Consider the following 23,082-nt stretch of genomic DNA (forward strand, 5'->3'; position numbering starts at 1 on the left):
GGTTATATATGAACTAGCGATTAACTAGCAATTTTTCAGTACCACCTTGTTGGTACCTAAGGTTTGAAGCCCTATCAACTTCCGAATTGAGACTCTCTTAAGATCTCATTACGGAGCTTAAAGATTCAACAATTCGAACCAGTCAATTTAAATTTGTAATTTTCATTAATCCATTTCACTTGCTCGCTCACACACAGTATCTTTCTTTAACGCCCATATGTCTTCCTTGAACGATCTGAATTGCTCAATCCGTGTATTGCGGGTTGTGAGATTGGAGAGGATCCAAATCCTCAACTCCCACCTACTGGGCCCCACACTCGGACTCGGATCACTCGCTCCGGCTACACTCCTCGAGCCAGATGATAAATAAATAAATAATAAATCAGGCATCTATCTCGCATGCTGTGAACTGAGAAAATGAAAAGGGAATAATACTCATTGAAAACTAAAGGATATTCCAACATTAGCCCTCCGAATATTCCCTCCTTACCGTTATATCCCCTCACTTTACCCTCCACTACCACCCTCCCATTTTCCCCATTTTCCCGAGAAAATTCCAATCCTTTTCTCTCTAACCAAAGAGAAAAATATTTTCAGATGAAGTTCGGTAAGAGCCTGAGCAACCAGATCGACGAGACCCTGCCGGAATGGCGGGACAAGTTCTTGTCCTACAAGGAGCTCAAGAAGAGGTTGAAGCTCATCGAACCCAAAGCCGCCGACCGCCCCGCCAAGCGCCCCAGAATTGACCCCTCCGCCGCCGATTTTAACGACGGCGGCAATAAGGAGGACATTTCCGCGGCGGAGATCAATTTCATTCAGTTGTTGGAGGACGAGCTCGAGAAATTTAACTCCTTCTTCGTCGAGAAGGAGGAAGAGTACATTATTAGATTGAAGGTATTGTCTTCTAATTTAAATTTTTTCTCCAGTTGTTTGGTTCCTGAGAAAATTTTCAGCTTTCATTTCTCCGGAACCAAACAGAGTCTTAGGCTAATTAAGTAACATGATTCTATATTTATCGCTGATTTTCTAAATTTTGAAATGTAATTTGCTGGATTTATCTCTAAATTTGGAGTTCAACACTTTAATTTGCTAGTTTATTTTCTTAATTTCGACTTTAATTTTCCAAAACGACACCTTTTACTCGTTGTGTGCATTGCGCACACGGAATCTTTATTCCTCGTTCATTTTCGAATGGCCGTTAGCCGTTATACTTTATGGCGCCTTGCCGTTACACTTGTGAACCGCAAATATAATCATGCGTGTGAGAGGCTGCCATCTGTCACCTTCAACGGGTTCGCACCTCACTTTGTATGGCTGAGGTGCTAGGCTGCGGTATCTCCGTTAAGAAACACCGTCTGGTACCGGAAATGAAATTAGTGCTAACTTGCGTCATATTGCTTGGTGGGCAACTTAACGGTGATGGGATCGCAACTGTGACAGTATCCCAAGCAAACTACGCATTTTCACGCATCTAAACGTTTTCGCATGGCAAAGCATAATTAGCTTGGGATTCGCAATAAACGCATCTCGTGGTGAGATCAAATCATCCACCTCTTTGTGGCCTAGTCAAGTTTTGACTACGATAAGTTAAGAAAAGTTAAGTTTATAAATACGTGTCAATGCACCCATTTTAGGTGCAGAACATTTGATTTCTCTCGTGGCATGAAAGTCCTTGTGTCGCGGGTCGTTAGTTAGTTACTACAATGCAATGTTGAAATTGCGAATTTTCTTATTTTTCGATCAGGAGATGAATGTGTTGTGTGTGAATGCAGGAGATACAAGACAGAGTAGCGAAAGCAAAGCCTTACAGCGACGAGATTATTAAGATCCGCAAGGAGATTGTGGACTTCCATGGAGAGATGGTTTTGTTGGAGAATTACAGCGCCCTCAACTATACAGGTATTGTATTGCTGAGCTTTTGATCTTGTACTTGTTTGCTTTAGATTCCGCAATCTTAAACTGATTAAAAGTATATGCCGCTCGTTGTTGTTGCGTATGCTTAATTTATTGACATGAGAACCCTTTAACAAACTATTCAAATTCGAGGAATTTACGATTATCATAAGCTATATCGAACTTGAAATGTTTTGTCAAGATTAGTAAAACATCCATCGAAAGATTATCTATATGCTTGGTTAACATTGATTGTTAATTATTAAATGAGATCCTCATTGTTTAGCATTAAATCTTTGAGTTCTCAATGACGTTTGTAAGAAAGTAAAGATTTTCGTTTGGGTACTAATGATGAGTGTTTAGGTATCTTAAATTTGACAAGTTACATGACGAACAGCTAATCTAGGAATGTATTTTAAAGTTATCAAATACTTCTTGTTGAACAGACTTTCATCAAAAGAAAAATATTATACGTGGATGAATACTAGTTGTATGTAACTTGACGGGACTGCTGCCTTGATTCTTCATGCGTTTAATTTCCGAATGGAATTCTATATTTTCCCAAGCGAAGAGACTGCTGCAGGGTTTGATGCCTTGTTAGAATCGATGTAGATGTTCCTCTAAATTTATTTTGGAGGTTCTGACCTGCATTCGATAGAAATATTTCTTGGTTTAACGAGCTCAATCTTAATTAACAGGATTGGTAAAGATACTGAAGAAGTACGATAAACGAACAGGTGCTCTTATGCGCTTGCCCTTTATCCAGAAGGTCTTGCAACAGCCTTTCTTCACCACCGACTTGCTCTACAAGCTCGTGAAGGAGTGTGAGATAACGCTTGACCAGCTCTTTTCCATGAACGAACATCCCGTATCAACTGAAGGATCTTATGGGGATGACGGGCGCAATCCTTCAACTTCTGCCCCGACCAAGAGTGATGGCATTAGCAGAGTATCCAGAGAACTTTCAGAGATAGAGTATATGGAGAGCTTGTACATGAAAAGTACAATATCGGCATTGCGCGCGTTGAAGGAAATTCGGAGCGGAAGCTCAACGGTTAGCGCCTTCTCGTTGCCGCCGCTGCAAACCAGCGGATTGGAAGACGCATGGAAAAAAGCCCCTGTTCTGGAACAAGTTGCTAAGTAGCTAGATTGATAGGTTATGGAAATTAAATTTGGGGGACTAGTATGTTGCCCTTTTTATTTTTGTTTCTGTTAATTAATTTTTAAAATTTCAAATGCATCTGCTATGCATGCTTTTTATATACTAACACAGATGTAAAGTGCAAAATGTTAGCTGGACTTAGTTCAGACTGTTCAGTAGTATAATTAAGTTCTGAAAAATAAACTATTTGGCTTAATATAAGTATAATGTTCCCCAACCTACAAAATCTTTAGATATTTGGTTTTAGTATCTATCTGTGACATATCAATTTTGTCATTCGTTTATATCGTACGTATGGATGACTAAATGGTGCGATTGTCAAACGAAAAATGTTTCTCATTCAAATCTCAAGATTCATTTGCTCGTGATGTTTTCTTAGTACTTGCCTATTATCGACTCATTGTTTTTATTTCAGATCACGTAGCGATTAGTTCATTATCGACTCTTTTTAGAAAATTGTTATTAGTATCTAAAAAGGTTATCGTGTATTGATTTTGTTTATATAAAAAAGAAATGCATGATGTCTTATTTAGAGTGTTAATAACAACTCTTTTAAATTCTTTTTAGTTTTTTTTTTATTTTTGGACAATTGGAATTGCATTACCGGGGCGAAGCCAAAGACTATAAACGAAAGCCCACAGACGTACTAACAAAGGAGAACCATACTGAGTTCTTACAAACAAAAGTAGCGTAAGGTTGATACAGGGAGAAGGATGATGCACCTGGTGCAAGGCGTCTCCCCACCTACACCACTTAAAACCTTAGCTCGAAGGAGAGCAAGGCAGACCATCCTTATTTAGAACATACACCAGCAAAGATGGGAGTCTATCGATCCAAAACTGATCTCTCATCTCCGGAGATTTGAAAGACGCCAACTGATCTGCCGCCATATTAGCATTATTCATCAAACTTTCTAACCAAAAATAGTAAATGGGAACTCCAAGTTGATGAAAAGAGAAAAGGGACTCGAAGAAACAACTTCATCAAAAGAGGGGAAAAACGCGTGGACGAATAAAGGTTGAGAATCAAAGCGCCTACCCCATTATATCCATTTCACATTTGAATACAACCTGCATGATGCATATGTATAGTGAAATCCAATCCAAATCTCACTATTTCATTACCGATGAGAATATTTATGTATGGCAGCCTGATCAATAGCTGGTTGAGCTCTCCTCACAACGGGTGAACTGTGTGAATTGAATGATGTACTTACGTGGAGTTGGATGGTATATAAATATTGTGAAGCTTATTATTTTGTGAGTGTGACCATCCAGCTGGTCAGACTGTCATACCCAAGTTTCTCTCATAATAAGTCTAGTGTAGGTCGAGTAGGACCAAAATACAAGAAGTATCCTACTTCCCCCTAAAGTTTAAATATATATGGGGCCCCACACGTTCCACTAATAAAAGATGTTTAAAGCAAATCCAATGAAACAAGGCAAGCAAATCCACTTATAAACAAGAGTAGTGGTACATGTTTTGGTAGTGAAAGAGTGAACTAGAAATATAGATTTAAATTTCTAAAACCCAATTGGGTTTGCGTTTTCTTGTGCATAGCAGATATGAAAGCCGTGGTGTCGGTTTTGCTTATCATTCTGGTAATGGTTTTGCCTGCAAAAGGTCAACTGAAAGCTGGATTCTACTCTTCCTCATGTCCAAAAGCAGAGGCCACGGTGAGATCCACAGTTGAATCATACTACAACAAAGATCCCACCATTGCTGCAGGCTTGCTCAGGCTTCACTTCCACGACTGCTTCGTTCAGGTTTTTGCTCTCATTTTTTTTATGTTAGCATATTGCTCTAGCCGACTAACCTAACCCATATATGCATCTTCGTTAATTTTGGTAACATGAGTCATTTTGTGTTCATGATCTGCAGGGTTGTGACGGTTCAGTTTTGATCAAGGGCGCTTCATCGGAGGGGAATGCCTTGCCGAATCAAGGGTTGAAAGGATTCGAAGTGATTGATGATGCAAAAGCTCAAGTAGAGGCCTTGTGTCCTGGAGTTGTCTCGTGTGCTGATATTCTTGCATTGGCTGCTCGAGATTCTGTTGACTTAGTAATTGACTAGCCTCTCATTACGCGCATCCTAAACATTTGCTTAACAGTATATAAAGGCTTTTTCACCTCCTGATGTTTAGCGGTTTCTAATTATTTTTTTCTTGGTCTATTCATTTCAGAGCGACGGTCCAAGTTGGTCGGTGCCTACCGGAAGAAGGGATGGCAGGGTCTCTTTGTCATCTCAAGCCTCAAACCTACCTTCTCCTCTTGATTCAGTTGCCGTGCAAAGGCAAAAATTTGCTGCTAAAGGCCTCGACGATCATGATCTCGTAACCCTAGTTGGTAATCAAACTCTATCTGATACGTTTTGTTATTACTATGTTATTGATAATGAAATCACCATGTCAACAACAGTCATGTACCATAATAAAGAACGGACGTCCAAAAAAAAAAAAAAAACTGATAGTTTCAAAGCTCGTATATTAATGGGGAATTGCGTGCAGGGGGACATACCATTGGCGAAACGCACTGCCAGTTTATCCGATACCGGCTCTACAATTTCACAGCCACAGGCAACTCCGACCCGACCATAAATCAAGCATTCCTAGCACAACTCCAAGCTCTGTGCCCGATGAACGGTGACGGAACGAAGCCGGTGGCATTGGACAGAGGAAGCCAGACCAAGTTTGATGTGAGCTTCTTCAAGAATGTGAAGGATGGAAATGCAGTTTTGGAGTCGGATCAGAGGCTTTGGGGTGATGACGCAACGCGTAAGATAATGCAAAACTATGCTGGCAACATTAGGGGATTGCTAGGGTTTAGATTTGATTTTGAATTCCCAAAAGCTATGATTAAAATGGGTAGCATTGAGGTGAAAATTGGTACACAAGGTGAGATTAGGAAAGTGTGCTCAAAATTTAATTAATCCATCCAGAAAGGTGACACGTATAATAATGTAAAATAAAAATAAATTTGTTTGTGTGGGAAATATTCTGAGTGTGATATTGACATTAATAAGCGTTGATATTACTTATTAAAATATTTGTTATAGTATGTATAAAATTGGTATTATGTAGCAGTGTGATAAAAATACTGAAATCAATTTTGCTAACTTTTTTTTCTTGAAAAAGGTCTTTTGTCCGATATAATTTAGGCAGTGGTTCAGACTGCAGAGCTGTGCGCTCGTCTTTTTACACTCGAGTTTGAATATATAGTCTCATAGTTTTGATTAAAGTGATTTAAAAATTAGTTTGTGATAAGAAAAATAGAAAAAGGAAAGTAATGGTTGGGCCTTTTTTTCTTTTGCGCGCAATAACATTCATATAACTTTAAGTATTCTGGGGCCCATATACAACAGAGCCCAGAACTTCTGAAAGTATTAATAAATAAAAGTTGAAAAAGGAACGACGCCTGAGAGATTCGAACTCTCGCGGGGAAACCCCATGTACTTAGCAGGCACACGCCTTAACCACTCGGCCAAAGCGTCTTTATTGTCTACTGGTCTTCCCCTTGAATTAATAATACGTTTAAGTTCTCTAAAAGAAGGAAATTTCAATGAAGTAGGGCACGTTTGAAAGTGCTGTTAAAATGATTGAAAGTGTTTTTGGTGGAATTTATTTTGGGTTCCAAAAGCACTTTGAGTGCATTGTGGAAGAAGAAATATATATATATATATATATATGTGTGTGCTTCTTATAGGCCTCATTTAAAGTGTTTTTCCAAGATTTACTTGGATTTTTACTAAGGATTGGTTTCTTGGTTTCAAAAAAGTTTTCAGTCATTTCAAAAGTACTTCCAAACGAGTATAGTTCGTTATTTATGTGGTTGTGCATAGATATATTTGGATTCAAGTATATAACTTGTACTTACTAAGTATATGTATAACTTCAAGACGAATCAAATTGTAATTAGGAATTTTAAGTCTAATTGAAATTTTCATATCCAACTTTCACTTGTAAGTTCCTCTCCTATTAAGAATGGGGATACTTGAAACTGAGTAAATAAGAGAATGATTAAAATTGCTTCTTGAAGAGTTAAAAACACTTATTGACAACTAAAAGTGTTTTCGACTACGTTTGACACAAAATTTTTGAAATACTTAAGACTCTTTAGGGAATTTTCTAGAAGCGTACATGTCAAAAACTATTTTTTATAAACAAAAGTGTTTTCTAGTCAATCAGATGCTAAAACTCTCTCAAATAATTATTTGTTGCGTAACTTTATTTGTTATCCATCTCAAAAGCAAGTTGTCCCTCACTCAGATGAAGATGTGCAAAATCGCTTTACAATTGTCAGATCCTCTTTCTGTTCAATGTGCAACTGAATCTCTGGAATCTTCTTCTCCATCATTCGTCTGGTGCTCGGGTGGAGAAGACGGATGGGGTGGAGGGTGGAGGGGAAGAAGCTGGTTTTTTTTCTTTACTTTTTTAATTAATTATTTTAATTTTTTAAAATTTTAAATTTTTTTAATGACACGTGGCATCCAGTAATTGTCCACATGGATGCCACGTCATCAGTTACGGAAGACTTAACAACCAGACTAACAGATGTATGAGACTGTCCCAAAATTAACACTTTAGGTATGACTCTGGAACAAAAAAAACTTCATGTACTAAATGTTGAAAACCACAAAACTTAAGGGTAGTAAACTGAGATTTACCCTTAAATTTATCTCTTTTACATTTTCTTCTATCAATAAAACTTATATTTGACAATTAAAAAAAAAAAAAAACCTAAACCAACGCGGCGTTTCTTGTCCTTCTTGTAGAAAAGAACATGGAATTGAGTCAAAAGACTGTTCCCCAAGGGTGCGTTTGGTACGTGGGATGGAACGGAACAGAGTGGGACGGAACCGTTCCGTCCCACGTTTGGTACGCTAAAATTATGTGGAACGCGCGTCCCACGGAACGAAAATATGTTAGATTTTGGTTCTCCCTTCCCCCCCCCGGAACGTGTTTTTCCATCCCGTGGAACACAAAAATGATAATTTTTTAGACAAAAATACCCCTTAGCTTTTTTAATATTTACACCTTTTAAATTATACAACAAACCCTAATCCTTCAATCCTCTTTTCTCTACCGGTGAGTTCCTCTCTTCTCTGCGCTGAAGTTCATCCTGCATCTCCCCATCGCAAACTTCCTCATCCTAATCCTTCATTCCTCTTTTCTCTGCCGTTGAGTTCCTCTCTTCTCTGCGCTGAAGTTCTTCATCCTGCATCTCCCCATCGTAAACTTCCAACTCATCCTCTTCCGTGTGCCTCTCCGTGAACTTCTCAGCTCTGCATCTCCGTTCCAGGTTCGATCTGCATTAAGAGGTAGATTGATTAGGGATTTGGATTTGGGATTTTCTGAATATTTTGTGCAATATGTTGATAGACTTGCTTAATTGTTTTGATCTCTGTGTTCCTTCTGCTTAATTGTCTTGGTCTGCGTGGTTTATGAGGTCGGTTTGGCTTCGAATTGTTTCCCTGTTCTTATTTTGTTCTAGATTTAATATGTGAATGTTTCTGGGAGTTGTTATCTGCTTTGAGCATTTAGTATAGAATTTGTATCCCTTGCATAGATTTCTGTTTTGTGTGTGTTGCAGATGGACTAATGTAACTCTTTAATATAGTTATTGTTGTTTTGATAGTTAGACCAATTGTACCAACAATCTGAATATTTTGTCTGTATTTGAATTCAGCTGTGTGTTTCAGCTGTATCTGAATCTAATTCATGTCTCTAGTATTAATGGATTCTTTTTTTTTCAGTGTTCAAGTTTCAATTTTTTTTGTGCTGAAATGTACAAATCTGATGTCTTTGGGTTTTGTTAGATTGGATTATGTTTTGGATTTTCCTCTGTTGGATTGGGTTCTGTTGGATTAAATATAAACTAGAACCTTTGATGAATTTATCGGGGTTAATGTCAACACCAATAATTTTAGATGCTCCTCTGGCTCTTGCTCCTTCTCAGCGACCTAATCCAGATTGCAAGCCGCATCTAGTTGAGTAATTTGGGGATTAAGAAACCCCAGTTGAGCATGAAAAATGAATAATTAAATTAAATATTATAAAGCAAAATCATTCAAATTTAATTTAAGTTCATATTCGTGTTCATTTAGTAGAAAATATTGGGTTAAGCATCGACATATTTTGTATAAGTTATTACCTGGTGAATCGTGTATGTTAAAAAATAACTGGTGAACATGCAGTGCTTACAACTAATCTGAGAATTTGACTTCACATTTCCTTCTTTTTAAAGTGAAAAAGTGTATTTACTAACACCTAAAAAATCATCATTAATAAGCAAACTCTCGGCAACTCAACAAAAAGGTTAAGAAACTCACAGCAAGTCCCACAGATCCTAAACCGAAGATCGATCATATAGCAGATACAGGACATGGAACTATCAATTAGCTATAAAATTGGTCTTGGCTAAAACTGAAACAGTTGCACACAACTTCTTGAAAAATCGAACACCAAATGAAATTGGCTAAAACTGAAACAGTTGCTCAAGTACACAACTTCCTGAAAAATCGAACACCAGATGAAATGTATGAAACTTGGAAGTGTACTGTGTATAGTATCCACTGACCTTATGTTGACTTTGTTTTTTATTTGCAATTTACTTATTTGCAATTTACTCTTTGTGGTTCAATATGTCATCCCAGGTTTTAGTTTGGACACTTTTATCATTATCAATTCCTATTAGGGTTCTTTCGATGTTTCTGAAAATTTAGTATCATATTTTGATTCATTCAATAATTGAATCTTGCGTATGTTTTTTTTTTTCATGTGAAGGTATGGATGAATATGAGAATCAATTCTTTGTTCTTTTGAACGTTTGGATTATAATGGCACAAGTCTTTAGTATGAATTGCCAATTGTTGAGGTATAGACAACAACAAAGAAGACAACGGGAAAAAGCTAGTTTAGAGCAAAGGACATTTGTTAGACTTCATGTTAGGAGAGAGGAAATAAATCGTATCACGCAATTGAGTGATACTAACTGTTTGTGGGAGCTGCGAATGGATAGGAATGCATTTGCAGTTTTATGTGATTTACTACAAACTCGTGGTGGGTTGGTAGATGATGGTCATGTTACAATAGAGGAGCAAGTTGCTACTTTTGTTAACATATTAGCCCATCACAATAAAAATAGGTCAATGCAAGTTAGATTCATTAGGTCTGGTGAAACTATTAGTCGGTATATTCGCAAAGTATTGCGTGCGTTGCTCAATTTGCAAGATGTGTTGTTTGCAAAACCAACCCCTATCCCGGAGGATTGCACGGAATCGAGATGGAAGTGCTTTAAGGTAAGCATCATAGTAAATTCATTAATAACATAATTATTTGTAGTGGGTAATTAATATAAGTTTTTCTTTTGTCTAGGGTTGCTTAGGAGCGCTAGATGGAACATACATAGGGGTCACTGTGCCTGAGGCCGATAGACCAAGATATAGAACAAGGAAGGGTCATATAGCAACTAATGTGTTAGGCGTATGCACACATGACCTCAAATTCGTATATGTGTTATCCGGTTAGGAGGGATCAGCTACTGATTCGAGAGTTCTTGGTGACGCTGTTACTAGAGCTAATGGCCTCAAGGTCCCAACTGGTAAGATAGACAAGACCTAGTATTCTTCCTTACCTTTGTTGGCCAACAACTAAAATTTATTATCAACTAATGTAGGTACATACTATTTGGTTGATTCCGGATATACGAATGGTGAGGGTTTTCTGGCACCGTATAGAGGCACTAGATACCATTTGCAAGAGTGGAAAGGCAATTCACAGGCACCTACGAATCATGAAGAATATTTTAATATGAAACACTCACGTGCTAGGAATGTCATTGAGAGATGTTTTGGCCTCCTCAAAAGACGTTGGGCTATCTTGCGAAGTCCTTCCTACTATCCAATTAAGATTCAGGGACGAATGATCACTGCATGTAGTTTACTTCATAATTTTATCAGAATGTACATGGCGGTTGATCCTGAGGAAAATGCAAGGCTTGCATTTGATGAATTGCCTATAGGGGAAGATTTACCAGAAGTATTAGCCTACATTGAAACCGTTGAGTCAAGCCAAACATGGACTCAATGGAGGGATGATCTTGCAAGAGAAATATATGATGAGTGGAGAGGAAGGAGGGCTTGAAAATGGGTTGACATAGTAGTTGTTGTAATTATCTTTTATTGTTTGATGACATTTTACTGAGATGATTGTTGTAATTGTTTTTCATTGTTTGAAGACTATTGAGATGTTTATTAAGTGGATTTGTAATGTGGTAATTGAGATCCCTTGGTGTAAGTGCATTTTCTATGTTTATTAAGTGCATTTTCTACGATCTTTAAAATTTTTGTTTGTAAGTGCTATCCCTTGGTGTTGCCATGTAGCCTTTAGTACATGGATAATAAATTGATAATTGATTACCTTGTCCACTAGGAAGTAATTTAGCTTTGTAAAAAGCTGTAGGTAGATATTAACGTAATTGCATCATGTTTGCTCCACTAACAATATGTTTCTTTGTTTTTCATATGTAATATTATGGCTTCTTTGATAGATTATATGGCCACCTCACGTAATTGGAATGATAATGAGGAGGATGTGCTGCTTACCATCCTCGAGGAGATGGTAGTTGATGGTGTTAGGTGTGAGACCGGCAGTTTTAAGGCTGGTACATTTGTAATGGTTGCCACCAAGATGAGGGAGATGATTCCGAGCATTAATATAGAGCCAAAGCATATACAAAACAAGCTGAAGCGTCTGAAAGAAAAGTATTCCTCTGCATATGACATGATGAATACCTCTGGATTTGGTTGGAATGACGAAAAAAAATGTGTTGTTGTGGATAGTGACGATGTACTACAACTGTGGGTGAAGGTATATTTTGTTTCTTATTCTTTTTCAATTAATTGCTTTAATAAGATTTTTCTTCATTTGTAGTTAAATACCAAATTATTCTTTTTCAATTAAATGCACAGGTTCTACTAAGTTCAATTTTATTTTAAATTATTCAATTTCAATATTTGATTTCTTTGAAGTCATAACTTTGATTTCTTTGGGTTCTTATTGTAGAAACATCCTAATGCATATTACAAACCAAATAAGCCATTTCCATTGTATCCACGCTTGTGTACGGTGTTTGGGAGAGACCGAGCCACGGGTAGTATGGCTGAATCAGCAGCAGATGCAATGGAAAACATGGGAATGGAAAATGAGGATTGCGATGAGACCTTCGAGATGCCTCCGACTTCACCTACCCCATCTCCTTCTGTTGGTACATCCAGTGCATCTCAACCTCTTAGGAAGAGGAAGAGGAATAAGAATGATGCTGATGCAAATATTGTAGTTGTTATTCGTGAAGGTTGGGATAAAGCAGTTACTGAAATGAAGAATTTAGGGGAAAGTTTTACTTTAAGAGAAGCTAAAGCCAAGTTACCTTCTCAACTTAAGGCCATGGGTATCCCATACGATCAGGTGCTGAAAATTTCAATGAAGTTAGTGAAAGATACTGATATGTTTAGTTTTTGGTGTACCCTGGATGACTCTGACAAGCCAGATTTCATTAAAATGTTTATGGATGGCATCTGAGCATTAGGGGGTTTAGTATGATATGAACTATATCAACTTCTAGGGCTTAGTAAGACCTTATCTTTTTTTCTTTTCTTAAGTCAGGATGAATGTTTAATTTGGGATTTCATGTTTAAGTTCTGGATATTTCATGTTTATTGCTTTAGCAAGATAATATGATTAAACTTATATATTTTTCATCCTTGCATGACAACCATTACATGGTTCTCATGAATAAGATAATATCATTAAACTTAGCCATGGTGTGGGCTTATATATAGAAGAAATCTGAGGACTTGGTTCTCAATTACAGGGTGATTCAGGGCAGGTGATTCTGTGCTAGATTCCGGAGGTGAGATGCCTCGCTAATATGCAATTTTTGGACTGTAAAATTGTAGTGAAAAACAGCCTTTTCATTTACAGTAACTGTTATCATGTTTGTTAACATCATCCGTGCTATCAGAAATCAGAAAGATTCATAACTGCAAATAGCAAAAACTTCCAGATTAAGCATCCTATAATTTGCCCTCTGGTCTACGACCAAGCAAACAGGTCTGATCCAAGCTGCGGATGCTCCATCACTCGTGAGGAACCACATGACAGCAGGTTCATTACTCTGGTAGGTGAATAAGTGAATCAGATAAACACTTCTCTTCCACTCTGTGTTGTTTGACCCCTGTCCACCTCGTGAAAGTAATGGTTGTATTCCTTCCCCATAAAGAATATTGATCATGTTCACCAAAGCTAGAGTAATCAAAGAGTATTGGAACGTCAGGAGGAGAACTATAGTATCCACTTAAATATGTGATAGGTCTGAGCTTCAACATTTTCTTCCTAAACTCATTAGTCATGTCTCGAATTCCTAGCCAAATAAATGCATCGACTAATTGATATGATACCTGGAAAGAAAAGAAAAATCTGTTTAATTACATAATATAAGCCCGGCAAAAAAACGCATCAATATAGATCACTATCAGTTAGGTAGAAAAGGATATCTTATGAGACTCACTCTATATCCAATTGGTTGCTTGACACGAGATAAAGGATGGGGGAATTCACTCGTAGGCCTGAGAAAGGTAAATAGTTATCAAGCGATTGATCAAACAACAAAGAATATTTCATGATTTGCTGCTTTTCTCTCTTTTAACAGTACGTTTAAAGTACATACATATGCAATGAACTGTGTGTGGTTGAGAAATTATAGGTCAACCAAAATGAACAATGGACGATGAAACTGAGTGAATCATTGAGCAAAAGATAACAGAATTTGATCTAACCAGGAGACAACACTTACGTCCATGGCATTGTGAAAAATATATGAAGTGGTACTACATTCACGTCGAACATAATACAATTTCCAGCCATTAGTAATAATTTCCATGTACACCCGAGAAAACCATCTTCCAAATTCTAGTATGGCTCTCATATTTGCCAAGGGAACTTGCACTTTGGCATGATGACAAAAAAGATCAGCAACAACAAAAGTTCTGCTCAACACTTCACTCCATGTGAACAATGACACGAAAACTATATGTTTCTCAACCCATTTGGCAATAAACAAAACATTAACATTCAATCAATAACTAAGGGTGGCAGCAACTTGAGTTATCATCCCCACTGAGACATTATCTAATTCATGCTTATGAAGGTGAAAAAGCAAACCATGAACAAAAGTGGTCACTGGAGGCTGAACATGAGTAGGAGACATAGAAGTAGTAGGACCAGAAAAATACATCTCCATTAAAAAAACATGAGTCGTATGAGTCACAAACATAGCTGCCATAAGATCAACGTTACATGTGACATTGAAGTGGCACCATGTTACATAGTCCTCACTATCCCAATACTTTTCAAAAGCAGTTCTCAAAGCAATGGAATCAATACCAAAGATAAGACAAACATGTCTTTGATTTTCAAAACTAAAGTAGGTGGCTGCCACTGGATTGTTGTACTTAAACATAACTCCTGTGAATGGTAAAAGTCTCTGTAACTTAATGAGAGATTCCATGTTCGGCGCCCCTTTGTGATTCATACTAATAAGTAGTGTCATCCAGCTTATCCACACATTCTCAAATATTTCCATGAATTTCTCAACCGGCTTAAGGTGCAGGTGCAAGACAATCAATGCAAAATCATTATTTAGTAACCCACTCTTATGAAAAGAGGTAGCAATGAACTTACGTAAGTGCATAGCTTCTGAACTCCAATATGCATATGTCAAGGCAAGAATAATATCCTCATATGGAAGGAAATGAGTGTGAGTCATAAGAGGCATCAACCTTACGTCGATAGTATAACTAACCTTGAAGTGGTACACCATATTTTCCTTGCTCGAGACTGTTTGGAAATGTCTACAAATAATAGAAAAATCTTCAAAGGGCAGAAACACTGCTGTAAGGATCAAGATTAGTGGTCTTGTAATATGTAACTTGCTCCAATCTAAAGCCAAGAGAGTGAGTTCTAGACTTACAGGATACAAAAGTGTAATGTCCACAATGCTCAATTGATCCGAAACAATTTTAATACTTGTTTCTGTCAACTGACACAGTTGCCTAAACACAGCCTCGACAATTTGTAGTTCTCGTACGCCTCCCTCATCCAATAGAAATCTCAACATTCGAATTGCCCTTAAAGCTCTCAAAGCACAGTTTGTATACTCATTAAGAGCCAAACCAGACTTGAATTGTTCCATCCAAGGTGAGAAAATTAGGCATTGGGTCCTTAATTCTTCTTTTTGGCATTCCATCAAACATCTGGATTGCATGGGGAACCCAAGGTTGATTTCCAACAAGACTCAGAACATCAAATTGAAACTGTTGATACCCTTGCCCTTGCTCTGTCGTAACATCAGAATAGCAAATATCAAGAACAAACCCTACCTGAAATCCCGCTTCAGTCGCGGTCTGCCCGACCCCAAGATCCGAATCTACGACTTTGGCATGAAGAAGGGCATCGAAGAGTTCCCTGCTATCCACCTCGGCACCTGGGAGAAGGAAAACGGTTCCAGCGAGGCTCTCGTGGGAGAAGGGGTGGCGATGAATGTTGGGTTTGGAGGGTGAGAGAAGAGAGTGGAAGATAAAGAAGAAGAAGCAGCAGTGGCGATGTTCTGTGTTGCTGTAAGAAGGGTTTTGGGTATTTTAGTCATTTTAATCTTTTGGTACCGTTCCGTCCATGCAGTACCAAACGCAGGACGGAACAACCATCATGTTCCGTTCTGCACGTACCAAACATAACATAGAACATCTGTTCCGTCCCGTTCCGTCCCGTTCCGTCCCGTTCCGTCCCGTTCCGTCTGCGTACCAAACGCACCCCAATTGTCCACGGCGCAGCAGTCCCTCAAGAGCCACATACATCTCCCAGCCTAATTTGGTCATCTCCAAATAAAGCCCGTTTGAGCTTCATCCACATCATCATTTTAATTTCTATGTCAACGTATTACATAGTTTATAAATAAAATAAGGTTTTTGTGTATTCGTAAAATGCCTCTTTCCTTGTTCTCATAAATTTGAGATTTAATTTTTAAATTCCTTACTAATAGATTTTGTTAGATTAGTTACCGACGAAATTTAAATCTACGTCGTCATGCAATTGATTAACATATTTTCACCACTATAGTAAAAGATCACTTTCAATAATTAATTTCAAATATCAATCTTTGGCATCGTTATCTAAAATAATTGTAGTTGATAAAGCTACCAAAACAATCGTGTCATTTTGTTTCTCCTCTCTCTCTCTCTCTCTTTTTTTTCCTTTCTAAAAGGGATCCCATTAATATAATAATTGATTGTGTGATTGATTTTTGAAGTTCATCCTTGAGGGTTATTAATAATAAGATATGAAAATTGTGTTTATTTGTATTGCATAGGAAATATGATACGACGTACGTTTAATGGTATACCATCAAGGTTATATAAGTTTATTTGATCTATAGAGATAACTATATAAGGGTACGTTTGCTTTTGTATAGAAACATTTGTTAGGTACGTTTTAATTGATTATTACGATATCTTTAATACCGGTACGTTTGATTGATATATTATTTTATTATAAATTAAGTTTATATATTTTTATATTGTAGAATTTAAATTGCTTAAGTGGTATCGGAAGTGTTTTGTTAAAACTTTTTTTTTTTTATTGCCATAATTGTATTAATTTTTTTAAACGTATAAAATTACCTTTTTTTGGCAATTCCTATATGATAGGAATTCTGTATACCATTAAACCCTGTATTGCCGATGGAATGTGAACCAGAACAACAATAACAGAGCAGTAAAATTACGATCCCGACCCAGAAAAAAAAAGCAAGAAAACAGAGCCACCCTTTTCTGTAAAAGTTTGAATCTTGATAGAAACAAAGCGCAGAGAGACCCATACGCTCCCAACCCACCACCCCACGCTGCATCCCATTCAATATTCTCCATTTATTTGCTGTTTTTGTTTTCTTTAATCCGTCGCTTTGCCTCGAAGACTTAAGAGTCCGCAAACCGACTTGTAATTTTTGTGGGGTTTTTTAATCTGAACTTTCCGTTCACGCATCTGTTTCGAACACTCAATCAACTCATTCACTCTTCCTCCAAGCTTTGGACTTTCAGCAATGGCTTCTTTAACCCCGATTTCGCAATCCCAATCACTTTTCAACAAAAACCAGTTCAAGTTACCCCCAATTTTGAGCTCCGATTTCTTTCCGAAGAAGTTCTCTGTTTCGTTTCTGAGGATGAATTCCGGAGTGCCCACGAACGCGGCGGCGGCGGCGGCCGGGGTGGTTTCAGCCACCACGGCGGAGAAGGCGAAGAAGAGGTACCCCGGGGAGGCGAAGGGGTTCGTGGAGGAGATGAGGTTCGTGGCGATGAAGTTGCACACCAGGGACCAAGCTAAGGAGGGGGAGAAGGAAGTGAAGGAGCCGCAGGAGGGGCCGGTGGCTAAGTGGGAGCCAACGGTTGATGGGTATTTGAAGTTTTTGGTGGATAGCAAGTTGGTTTATGATACCCTTGAAGGGATTGTTGAAAAAGCCCCCTTTCCTTTTTGTGAGTAATTTTTTTTTATCGTCTTGGATTAAAAGTTTGAATATTTTGGGTGTTTGATGCAAATTTGTGGCTGATATTATATTTGTTTGAATGTTTTGTGGGTGTTGTTTATTCTGTTGGAGGTATTGGCTTTGATATGGTTGTCAAAGTTTGGATTTTGATCATGTGTGTTGGATGTTGGATGATCTTGTTATGCTTTGGCTGTGTGGAATGCTTTATCGCCGTGTTTGACTGTTTGATTTCGAGTTTTATAGTGCCGAGGAATTGCTAGTGATCTGTGTTCATTAAGTATTATTGATCATGGGTGTTTCTTTGAGTGTGTAGGGATACTGCATAAACAAAGAAGTACAATTTTATTTATTGCATCTGTATATCAGTTACCGTCTTGTATAAAGCTTTTCTTCGAGAATGTTTCCTGTGCAACTTCTATAACATTCTTTGTGTGCTGTTATAAACGTATATAGTTGGATGGTTAATAAGTTCTGTCTTGACCCGTGACTTCATTCATTTGAAATACTGGTTTCCTTCAATTACTTGGGAGTAGTAGCTGGTGCCTACACAATTGGTTCTGCCACTCTAATTTTGAAGCCTGTACTTTGTCAGAGCAACATATTTTATGAGCAAAAGAACAACAACCAAGCTCATTCGTTGGATTGTCATGTTTTATAAAAATGTTTAATGACCTAAACATGTTTTATGAGCAAAGGCTTTTCCTTGTTCAGTTCTTAGTATCATGAAACAATGGGAGCCTTTAGATATGAACTTGAAATGAGATTCCGAGTTCATGTTTATCTGAGTGTTTGCAAAATTACATTTACTTATTGGTATGTTATTGTATGACGTGATTGAGCTAATTCGTAACGTTGCATTTTATTTTTATTTTTTTTGGCATAGACGCTGAGTTCAGAAATACTGGATTGGAAAGGTCTGAAAAGTTGGCGAAAGATTTGGAGTGGTTTAAGAAGCAAGGGTATGCCATACCAGAACCTTCTGCTCCGGGTGTAACCTACGCAGAGTATCTTAAGGAACTGTCGGAGAAGGATCCTCAAGCATTTATTTGCCACTTCTACAACATATACTTTGCTCATTCAGCTGGTGGTCGAATGATTGGGAAAAAGGTACATAAATAATGGCTGGAAAGTGTGCCCACTCATTTTAACATGTTAACATGTCATAGTGTGTGTCACATTGTTGTGAGCTGGTTAAGTGTATGAATAAGGATACCAGGATAATCTAATCCGTAATTCTGACATATCGTTTCAGATAATTACTTATTTTTTAGCCTTGTTCATGTAAATTGAGTCTCCGGGATTAACAGCACTTGTGATTTACCTGCATTTTTTTTTTCTGAATAGTAAGCAGTCATAAGAATACTCGTATTATACAAATTTGAGAGAGAGGGAAAAAGGGTTCATAGCATGGTAGCGAATTGAATAACTAACGTTTGATTTATGTGTGTAGGAAACAATTGATTTTCGCATTTCAACTTATTAACACATGTTATGTTTATTTTCACCCAACTTCAGGTGGCGGAAATGATACTTGATAAAAAGGAATTGGAATTCTACAAATGGGACGGCGAGCTTCCCCAACTGTTGCAGAATGTACGGGAGAAGTTAAATAAAGTTGCGGAGGTAGATTTAATTTGTTTCTCTTCGTTTGCAAAATCTTCCTTCGTGCATATCTTGGCTTGATTTAACTTTTACATGCGTGCATCGACAGAGCTGGACGAGGGAGGAGAAGAACCACTGCTTGGAAGAAACCGAGAAATCGTTCAAACATTCGGGAGAGATTCTGCGTCTTATATTGTCATGATGCCACCTGATATGACTCTGTACTGCCACTGTTGTAATCTTGGAAACTTTGTCTGTGAAGACATGAGGTTACAATTACTGTGTTTAAAGCAAAAAACAATTGTGAAATTGTAAATAAGATATCGCCTATGCCTTTTAATTTATGGATTGATCTCCATCTGATCAATCTTCAGGAAAATTGATTTTTTTGGATTCAACGAGTCAAAGCAAAATCATTGGACAAAAATAAAAAGGAGTGTGAGAGGAGAAAATGCCACGGAGCATGAAAATCGCTACTCATTTTTAAAGGCTAGTTCCCAGTGGTGTTTTTTTGGATGCAATGAGATGCTAAGTTGACGATTCCAAATTAATCACAACATGGCATGTGAGCAAGTTTGGTGATTGCGAGCGTGCCACTACTCGTTATCACGGTCTGTCTTTCTCATTGTAATTCAACCAAAATGCAGTAACCATATTACAATATCTAATCAAAGGAATGAGTTCTTGACTTGTTTACCAAGTACAACATTTCACTATACTGAGCAACATATTTTGGTCTTTTCTGTTCTGGTAGAAATTTCTAAGGATCGTATGTGTCCTTGCAGGTTGCAACGATCTAGGCGTCATGCGTGCTCATGAAGCCGCCCAAAAACCCGGCACCATTGCAATCTCCACACAAAATCTCCCTCTTCCCCCTGCAAGAAAACATAGTTACTAGTGTCAGATCGTATGGTAGCACATACGAAAAAGAACTAGCACAAGAATTCCGAAAGGTGAAAGACACAGTCGAGCTCAACAATGAAATGGGAGTGTTCCCACTAGGATGAACTATAAGCTGGTCAATTTGATGAGGGGAAGGGACAGCATGCAGCATTTGAAGTATGAGATCCCTTTATTAGGAAAGTTAACTTTTGTTCCTCCGTGTAAATTACGATGATATTAGATTTTGATTTGAGTCAACATGGTTACCTGCAAAGCCAACATACTCCACCGGCTTTAAACCGTCCGTTGAAGTGGTCTACAGAATTAACTCCCGTACCTTCACATTGACTACACACTTTCGCACCTGGTTGATGGATCAAAAATAAAAAACTAGTGAGCTGAAATTCTCAGATGCTAATACTATAAAGCAATGGACGATTAAGCCCTATAACTCCTCCAAGATAGAGACAAGAAGCTATATATCATGCCAGAGAGTCAAAAAACGATGAGGAAATAGTTGCCTGATGCTTTCAGATGTTTCATTCTGAAGCTTTCGAGTCGATATTCAGCATAAGATATATTCAAAGACGAGTTATTCGCTTACCATTTCCCTCACATGTAGAACAAACTATGCTATTCACTTTGGTCGTTGGAGTACCATCTGTGGCCTGCAAGACAACACCAAAGTGAAGTCTGAGGAAAAGAAGAGCCTTGGATAATACTATTAACCGATTCGCATATAAAGTCCTCTGCTCATATGCTTACACGATTCACAAGCAACAATTCTTTCTGCAACTTTCAACGACAATCGTTACAGGGTTCCATTTCGATTACATCCTACCATTCCATCCAACAATCCCAACATTCTAGCAAGCTCATAAGTTATAACTAGGGATGGGCAAATACTCATTGGTTACAAGTAACCGCGGTTATCCGCCCATTTAAATTAAACGGTTACGGTTATGGGTAACCGTTTAGATAAATAAACGGTTATGGGTATAACCGTTTACCCGCGAGATTTAAATGGGCGGTTATGGATATTAACCACGGTTATAAACGGGTAACCGTTTACCCATTTATTTTATATATGTAAAACTAACACAAACCATTTTCTCGATCCAATAATACTTAGCACCCAATAAATTAGCAAGGAATTCATTGGTCATTCTCTCAATAACACTACTACAGGAATGATGATTCTAATCATCAAGGAATTGGTCAAATTAATTTAAATTCCTTGCGGGTAATCGTGAAATTGACAGAAATGTCTTCTAAACAATTTTTGTAACCCAATAATACTTAGCAAATATTATATTTACCTTCATTGGTAACAGTTAAAAATATTGTCCGTAAACTATTATTTTAATTATTTGAATGGTATAAGGACTTCAAAAATTAAAATATGGAAAATGTATGATGAATGTACCTATAACGGTGTTTAATTGTCAAAAAAAAAATTATGCCTATAACAGTGTTTAATTGTCAAAAAAAAAAATTATGACAATTTTTTTTTTAATTTTCAAGTTGTTAAAAAACATGTAGACGGGTGAAAAAGGGTAATGGTAAAAAAAAAAAGATAAACGGGTTATAAAAGATAAATGGACAAACGGGTATTAAACGGTTACGGTTAAATGAGTATGCGGTTATGGGTATGGTTAACCGTTTATAAACGGTTATGGGTATGGGTATAACCGTTTAGGCAATTACCCAACGAGTAAACGGTTATACGGGTATGAGCATAAATGGTTATGGGTAAATTAACCGCGGTTACCCGCCCGCATAACCATTGCCCAACCCTAGTTATAACCAACTTCCAAACCTCAACTCTTAAATAAAGACATTTACTTAGAAACTAAGGAATCTTTTGGTCATTAAACATATGTTTCACACTACTAATTTCTCAATTCATTAAACCCATTTCAGTTCTATACATTTCTTCACAAAACAAGTACATAAAATGGTCCAAGCCAAAAAAGGTGCTTTAGCAAAGGAAATCAATGGAAAGCAAGATTTTCAAATGTTGGAAAAATGGGTTGGTCAGAAATGCCTCACCTTGACCTCCCAAGACTGAAAGCTTGCAGCTTTCGAGTTCCGAAACACTTCATTCACCCGAATAACCTTCCCGCCAGTCGAATTTTCGATATAAACCCCTGTAGAAAAATCAAAGTGTTCACTGAATTAACAAAAAGAAACAGAAAATAATCAACTAAAATTGCAGAGAGGATAGAGAGAGTACTTGGTTTGTTTATGGAATTGAAGGAACAAAGAGGCGTGAAAGAAAGAGAGGTTGCCATTCGAAGAGGATTTTTCAAAAGTCTCTCTCTTTTGGAGTAGGAAAGTTACGGCCTTTATTCAGAAGCTTTGGAGAGTGAAGAGTTGACTCTAATAAAACAGAGGATAAGGTACTCCTTTATATAAACACTAAACAGACATTTTAATTACCTCAATGCCCTTTGGTAAAATGAAATCGTTGCGGCTCAAACAAAACGCTGCGTTTCAATTGGGTTTCAGCAGCATTTGTCTTCTTTCAGCCGGCAAGCATGGTTCTTCCAACAATCCTGATGCCAAGAAACTCGACGGTGGCATGATCCCATGACAGTGGGGGTGGGGGGTAAACGGAAAGTCAAGTTCATCGGCAACGAAACAAGGGAAAAGGCCATGCGAGTGTTCAATCAAAACATCAGCGTTCTAGTTGATGATAAGCGAATCGTGATGGCTCACTTGTACATTACTTGCCCACATACCCTGGCCAAACCTCGTGTTTTCATCCAAAATGTTTAGAGTTGGTTTACTTTTGCAAACTGGTACAGATTTGGTTACCACTTCTAGATTGTGAGAGGTCTTTTATTAGTCTTATGCAGTACATGTTTCTACACTTATATATAGAAAATATCTTAAAACTTACTTTTCAAAACAACTAAAGTAACGCATCTTTAGGGCTTGTAGCACCCG

The 23,082-nt window shown here is 37.7% G+C and overlaps 6 protein-coding genes, 1 long non-coding RNA gene and 1 other non-coding gene across 11 annotated transcripts; 5 read left to right on the plus strand and 3 right to left on the minus strand.

Annotated features, from left to right (window-relative positions):
* Positions 1 to 384: 384 nt before the first annotated feature.
* On the plus strand, positions 385 to 3,272 carry LOC103415742 (SPX domain-containing protein 1). Its single transcript, XM_008354037.4, has 3 exons — positions 385 to 894; positions 1,773 to 1,899; positions 2,592 to 3,272. The coding sequence occupies exons 1-3, from the start codon at positions 598 to 600 to the stop codon at positions 3,035 to 3,037; spliced, it is 870 nt and encodes a 289-aa protein (XP_008352259.3). The 5' UTR covers positions 385 to 597; the 3' UTR covers positions 3,038 to 3,272.
* A 1,232-nt stretch (positions 3,273 to 4,504) lies between these two features.
* Positions 4,505 to 6,046, plus strand: LOC103424919 (peroxidase 25). The gene is made up of 4 exons (XM_008363005.4): positions 4,505 to 4,821; positions 4,937 to 5,116; positions 5,238 to 5,400; positions 5,562 to 6,046. Exons 1-4 carry the CDS (start codon positions 4,621 to 4,623, stop codon positions 5,981 to 5,983), a joined length of 966 nt encoding a protein of 321 aa, XP_008361227.1. The 5' UTR covers positions 4,505 to 4,620; the 3' UTR covers positions 5,984 to 6,046.
* Positions 6,047 to 6,462: 416 nt separating this feature from the next.
* On the minus strand, positions 6,463 to 6,544 carry TRNAS-GCU (transfer RNA serine (anticodon GCU)). Its single transcript has one exon. It is a non-coding gene; the product is annotated as a tRNA-Ser (tRNA).
* Positions 6,545 to 8,214: 1,670 nt separating this feature from the next.
* Positions 8,215 to 10,455, plus strand: LOC139192310 (uncharacterized). Its single transcript, XR_011576357.1, has 3 exons — positions 8,215 to 8,371; positions 9,837 to 10,351; positions 10,428 to 10,455. It is a non-coding gene; the product is annotated as an uncharacterized lncRNA (long non-coding RNA).
* A 563-nt stretch (positions 10,456 to 11,018) lies between these two features.
* Positions 11,019 to 12,632, plus strand: LOC139191697 (uncharacterized). Its single transcript, XM_070812694.1, has 4 exons — positions 11,019 to 11,090; positions 11,290 to 11,344; positions 11,602 to 11,921; positions 12,117 to 12,632. Exons 1-4 carry the CDS (start codon positions 11,019 to 11,021, stop codon positions 12,630 to 12,632), a joined length of 963 nt encoding a protein of 320 aa, XP_070668795.1.
* A 222-nt stretch (positions 12,633 to 12,854) lies between these two features.
* On the minus strand, positions 12,855 to 15,967 carry LOC139192309 (uncharacterized). 4 transcript variants are annotated; one of them, XR_011576355.1, is made up of 4 exons: positions 15,082 to 15,962; positions 14,914 to 14,999; positions 13,621 to 13,678; positions 12,855 to 13,510 (listed from the first exon to the last, which is right to left on the minus strand). XR_011576355.1 is itself a non-coding variant. In XM_070814221.1 (4 exons), the coding sequence occupies exons 1-4, from the start codon at positions 15,373 to 15,375 to the stop codon at positions 13,495 to 13,497; spliced, it is 417 nt and encodes a 138-aa protein (XP_070670322.1). In that variant the 5' UTR covers positions 15,376 to 15,963; the 3' UTR covers positions 12,855 to 13,494. The 4 variants fall into 4 exon arrangements, 1 of the variants encoding a protein (XP_070670322.1); XM_070814221.1 differs by having other exon boundaries at positions 14,914 to 14,962; positions 15,082 to 15,963; XR_011576356.1 differs by having other exon boundaries at positions 13,906 to 15,967.
* A 755-nt stretch (positions 15,968 to 16,722) lies between these two features.
* Positions 16,723 to 19,627, plus strand: LOC103400421 (heme oxygenase 1, chloroplastic-like). Its single transcript, XM_008339070.4, has 4 exons — positions 16,723 to 17,635; positions 18,530 to 18,753; positions 19,162 to 19,269; positions 19,358 to 19,627. Exons 1-4 carry the CDS (start codon positions 17,206 to 17,208, stop codon positions 19,448 to 19,450), a joined length of 855 nt encoding a protein of 284 aa, XP_008337292.3. The 5' UTR covers positions 16,723 to 17,205; the 3' UTR covers positions 19,451 to 19,627.
* A 187-nt stretch (positions 19,628 to 19,814) lies between these two features.
* On the minus strand, positions 19,815 to 22,542 carry LOC103400420 (protein BUNDLE SHEATH DEFECTIVE 2, chloroplastic-like). The gene is made up of 5 exons (XM_029094082.2): positions 22,367 to 22,542; positions 22,183 to 22,280; positions 20,735 to 20,798; positions 20,398 to 20,494; positions 19,815 to 20,123 (listed from the first exon to the last, which is right to left on the minus strand). The coding sequence occupies exons 1-5, from the start codon at positions 22,422 to 22,424 to the stop codon at positions 20,045 to 20,047; spliced, it is 396 nt and encodes a 131-aa protein (XP_028949915.2). The 5' UTR covers positions 22,425 to 22,542; the 3' UTR covers positions 19,815 to 20,044.
* Between the last annotated feature and the right edge of the window lie 540 nt (positions 22,543 to 23,082).

This window comes from Malus domestica, chromosome 15, assembly GCF_042453785.1.
Source record: "Malus domestica chromosome 15, GDT2T_hap1".
Classification (NCBI taxonomy): domain Eukaryota; kingdom Viridiplantae; phylum Streptophyta; class Magnoliopsida; order Rosales; family Rosaceae; genus Malus; species Malus domestica.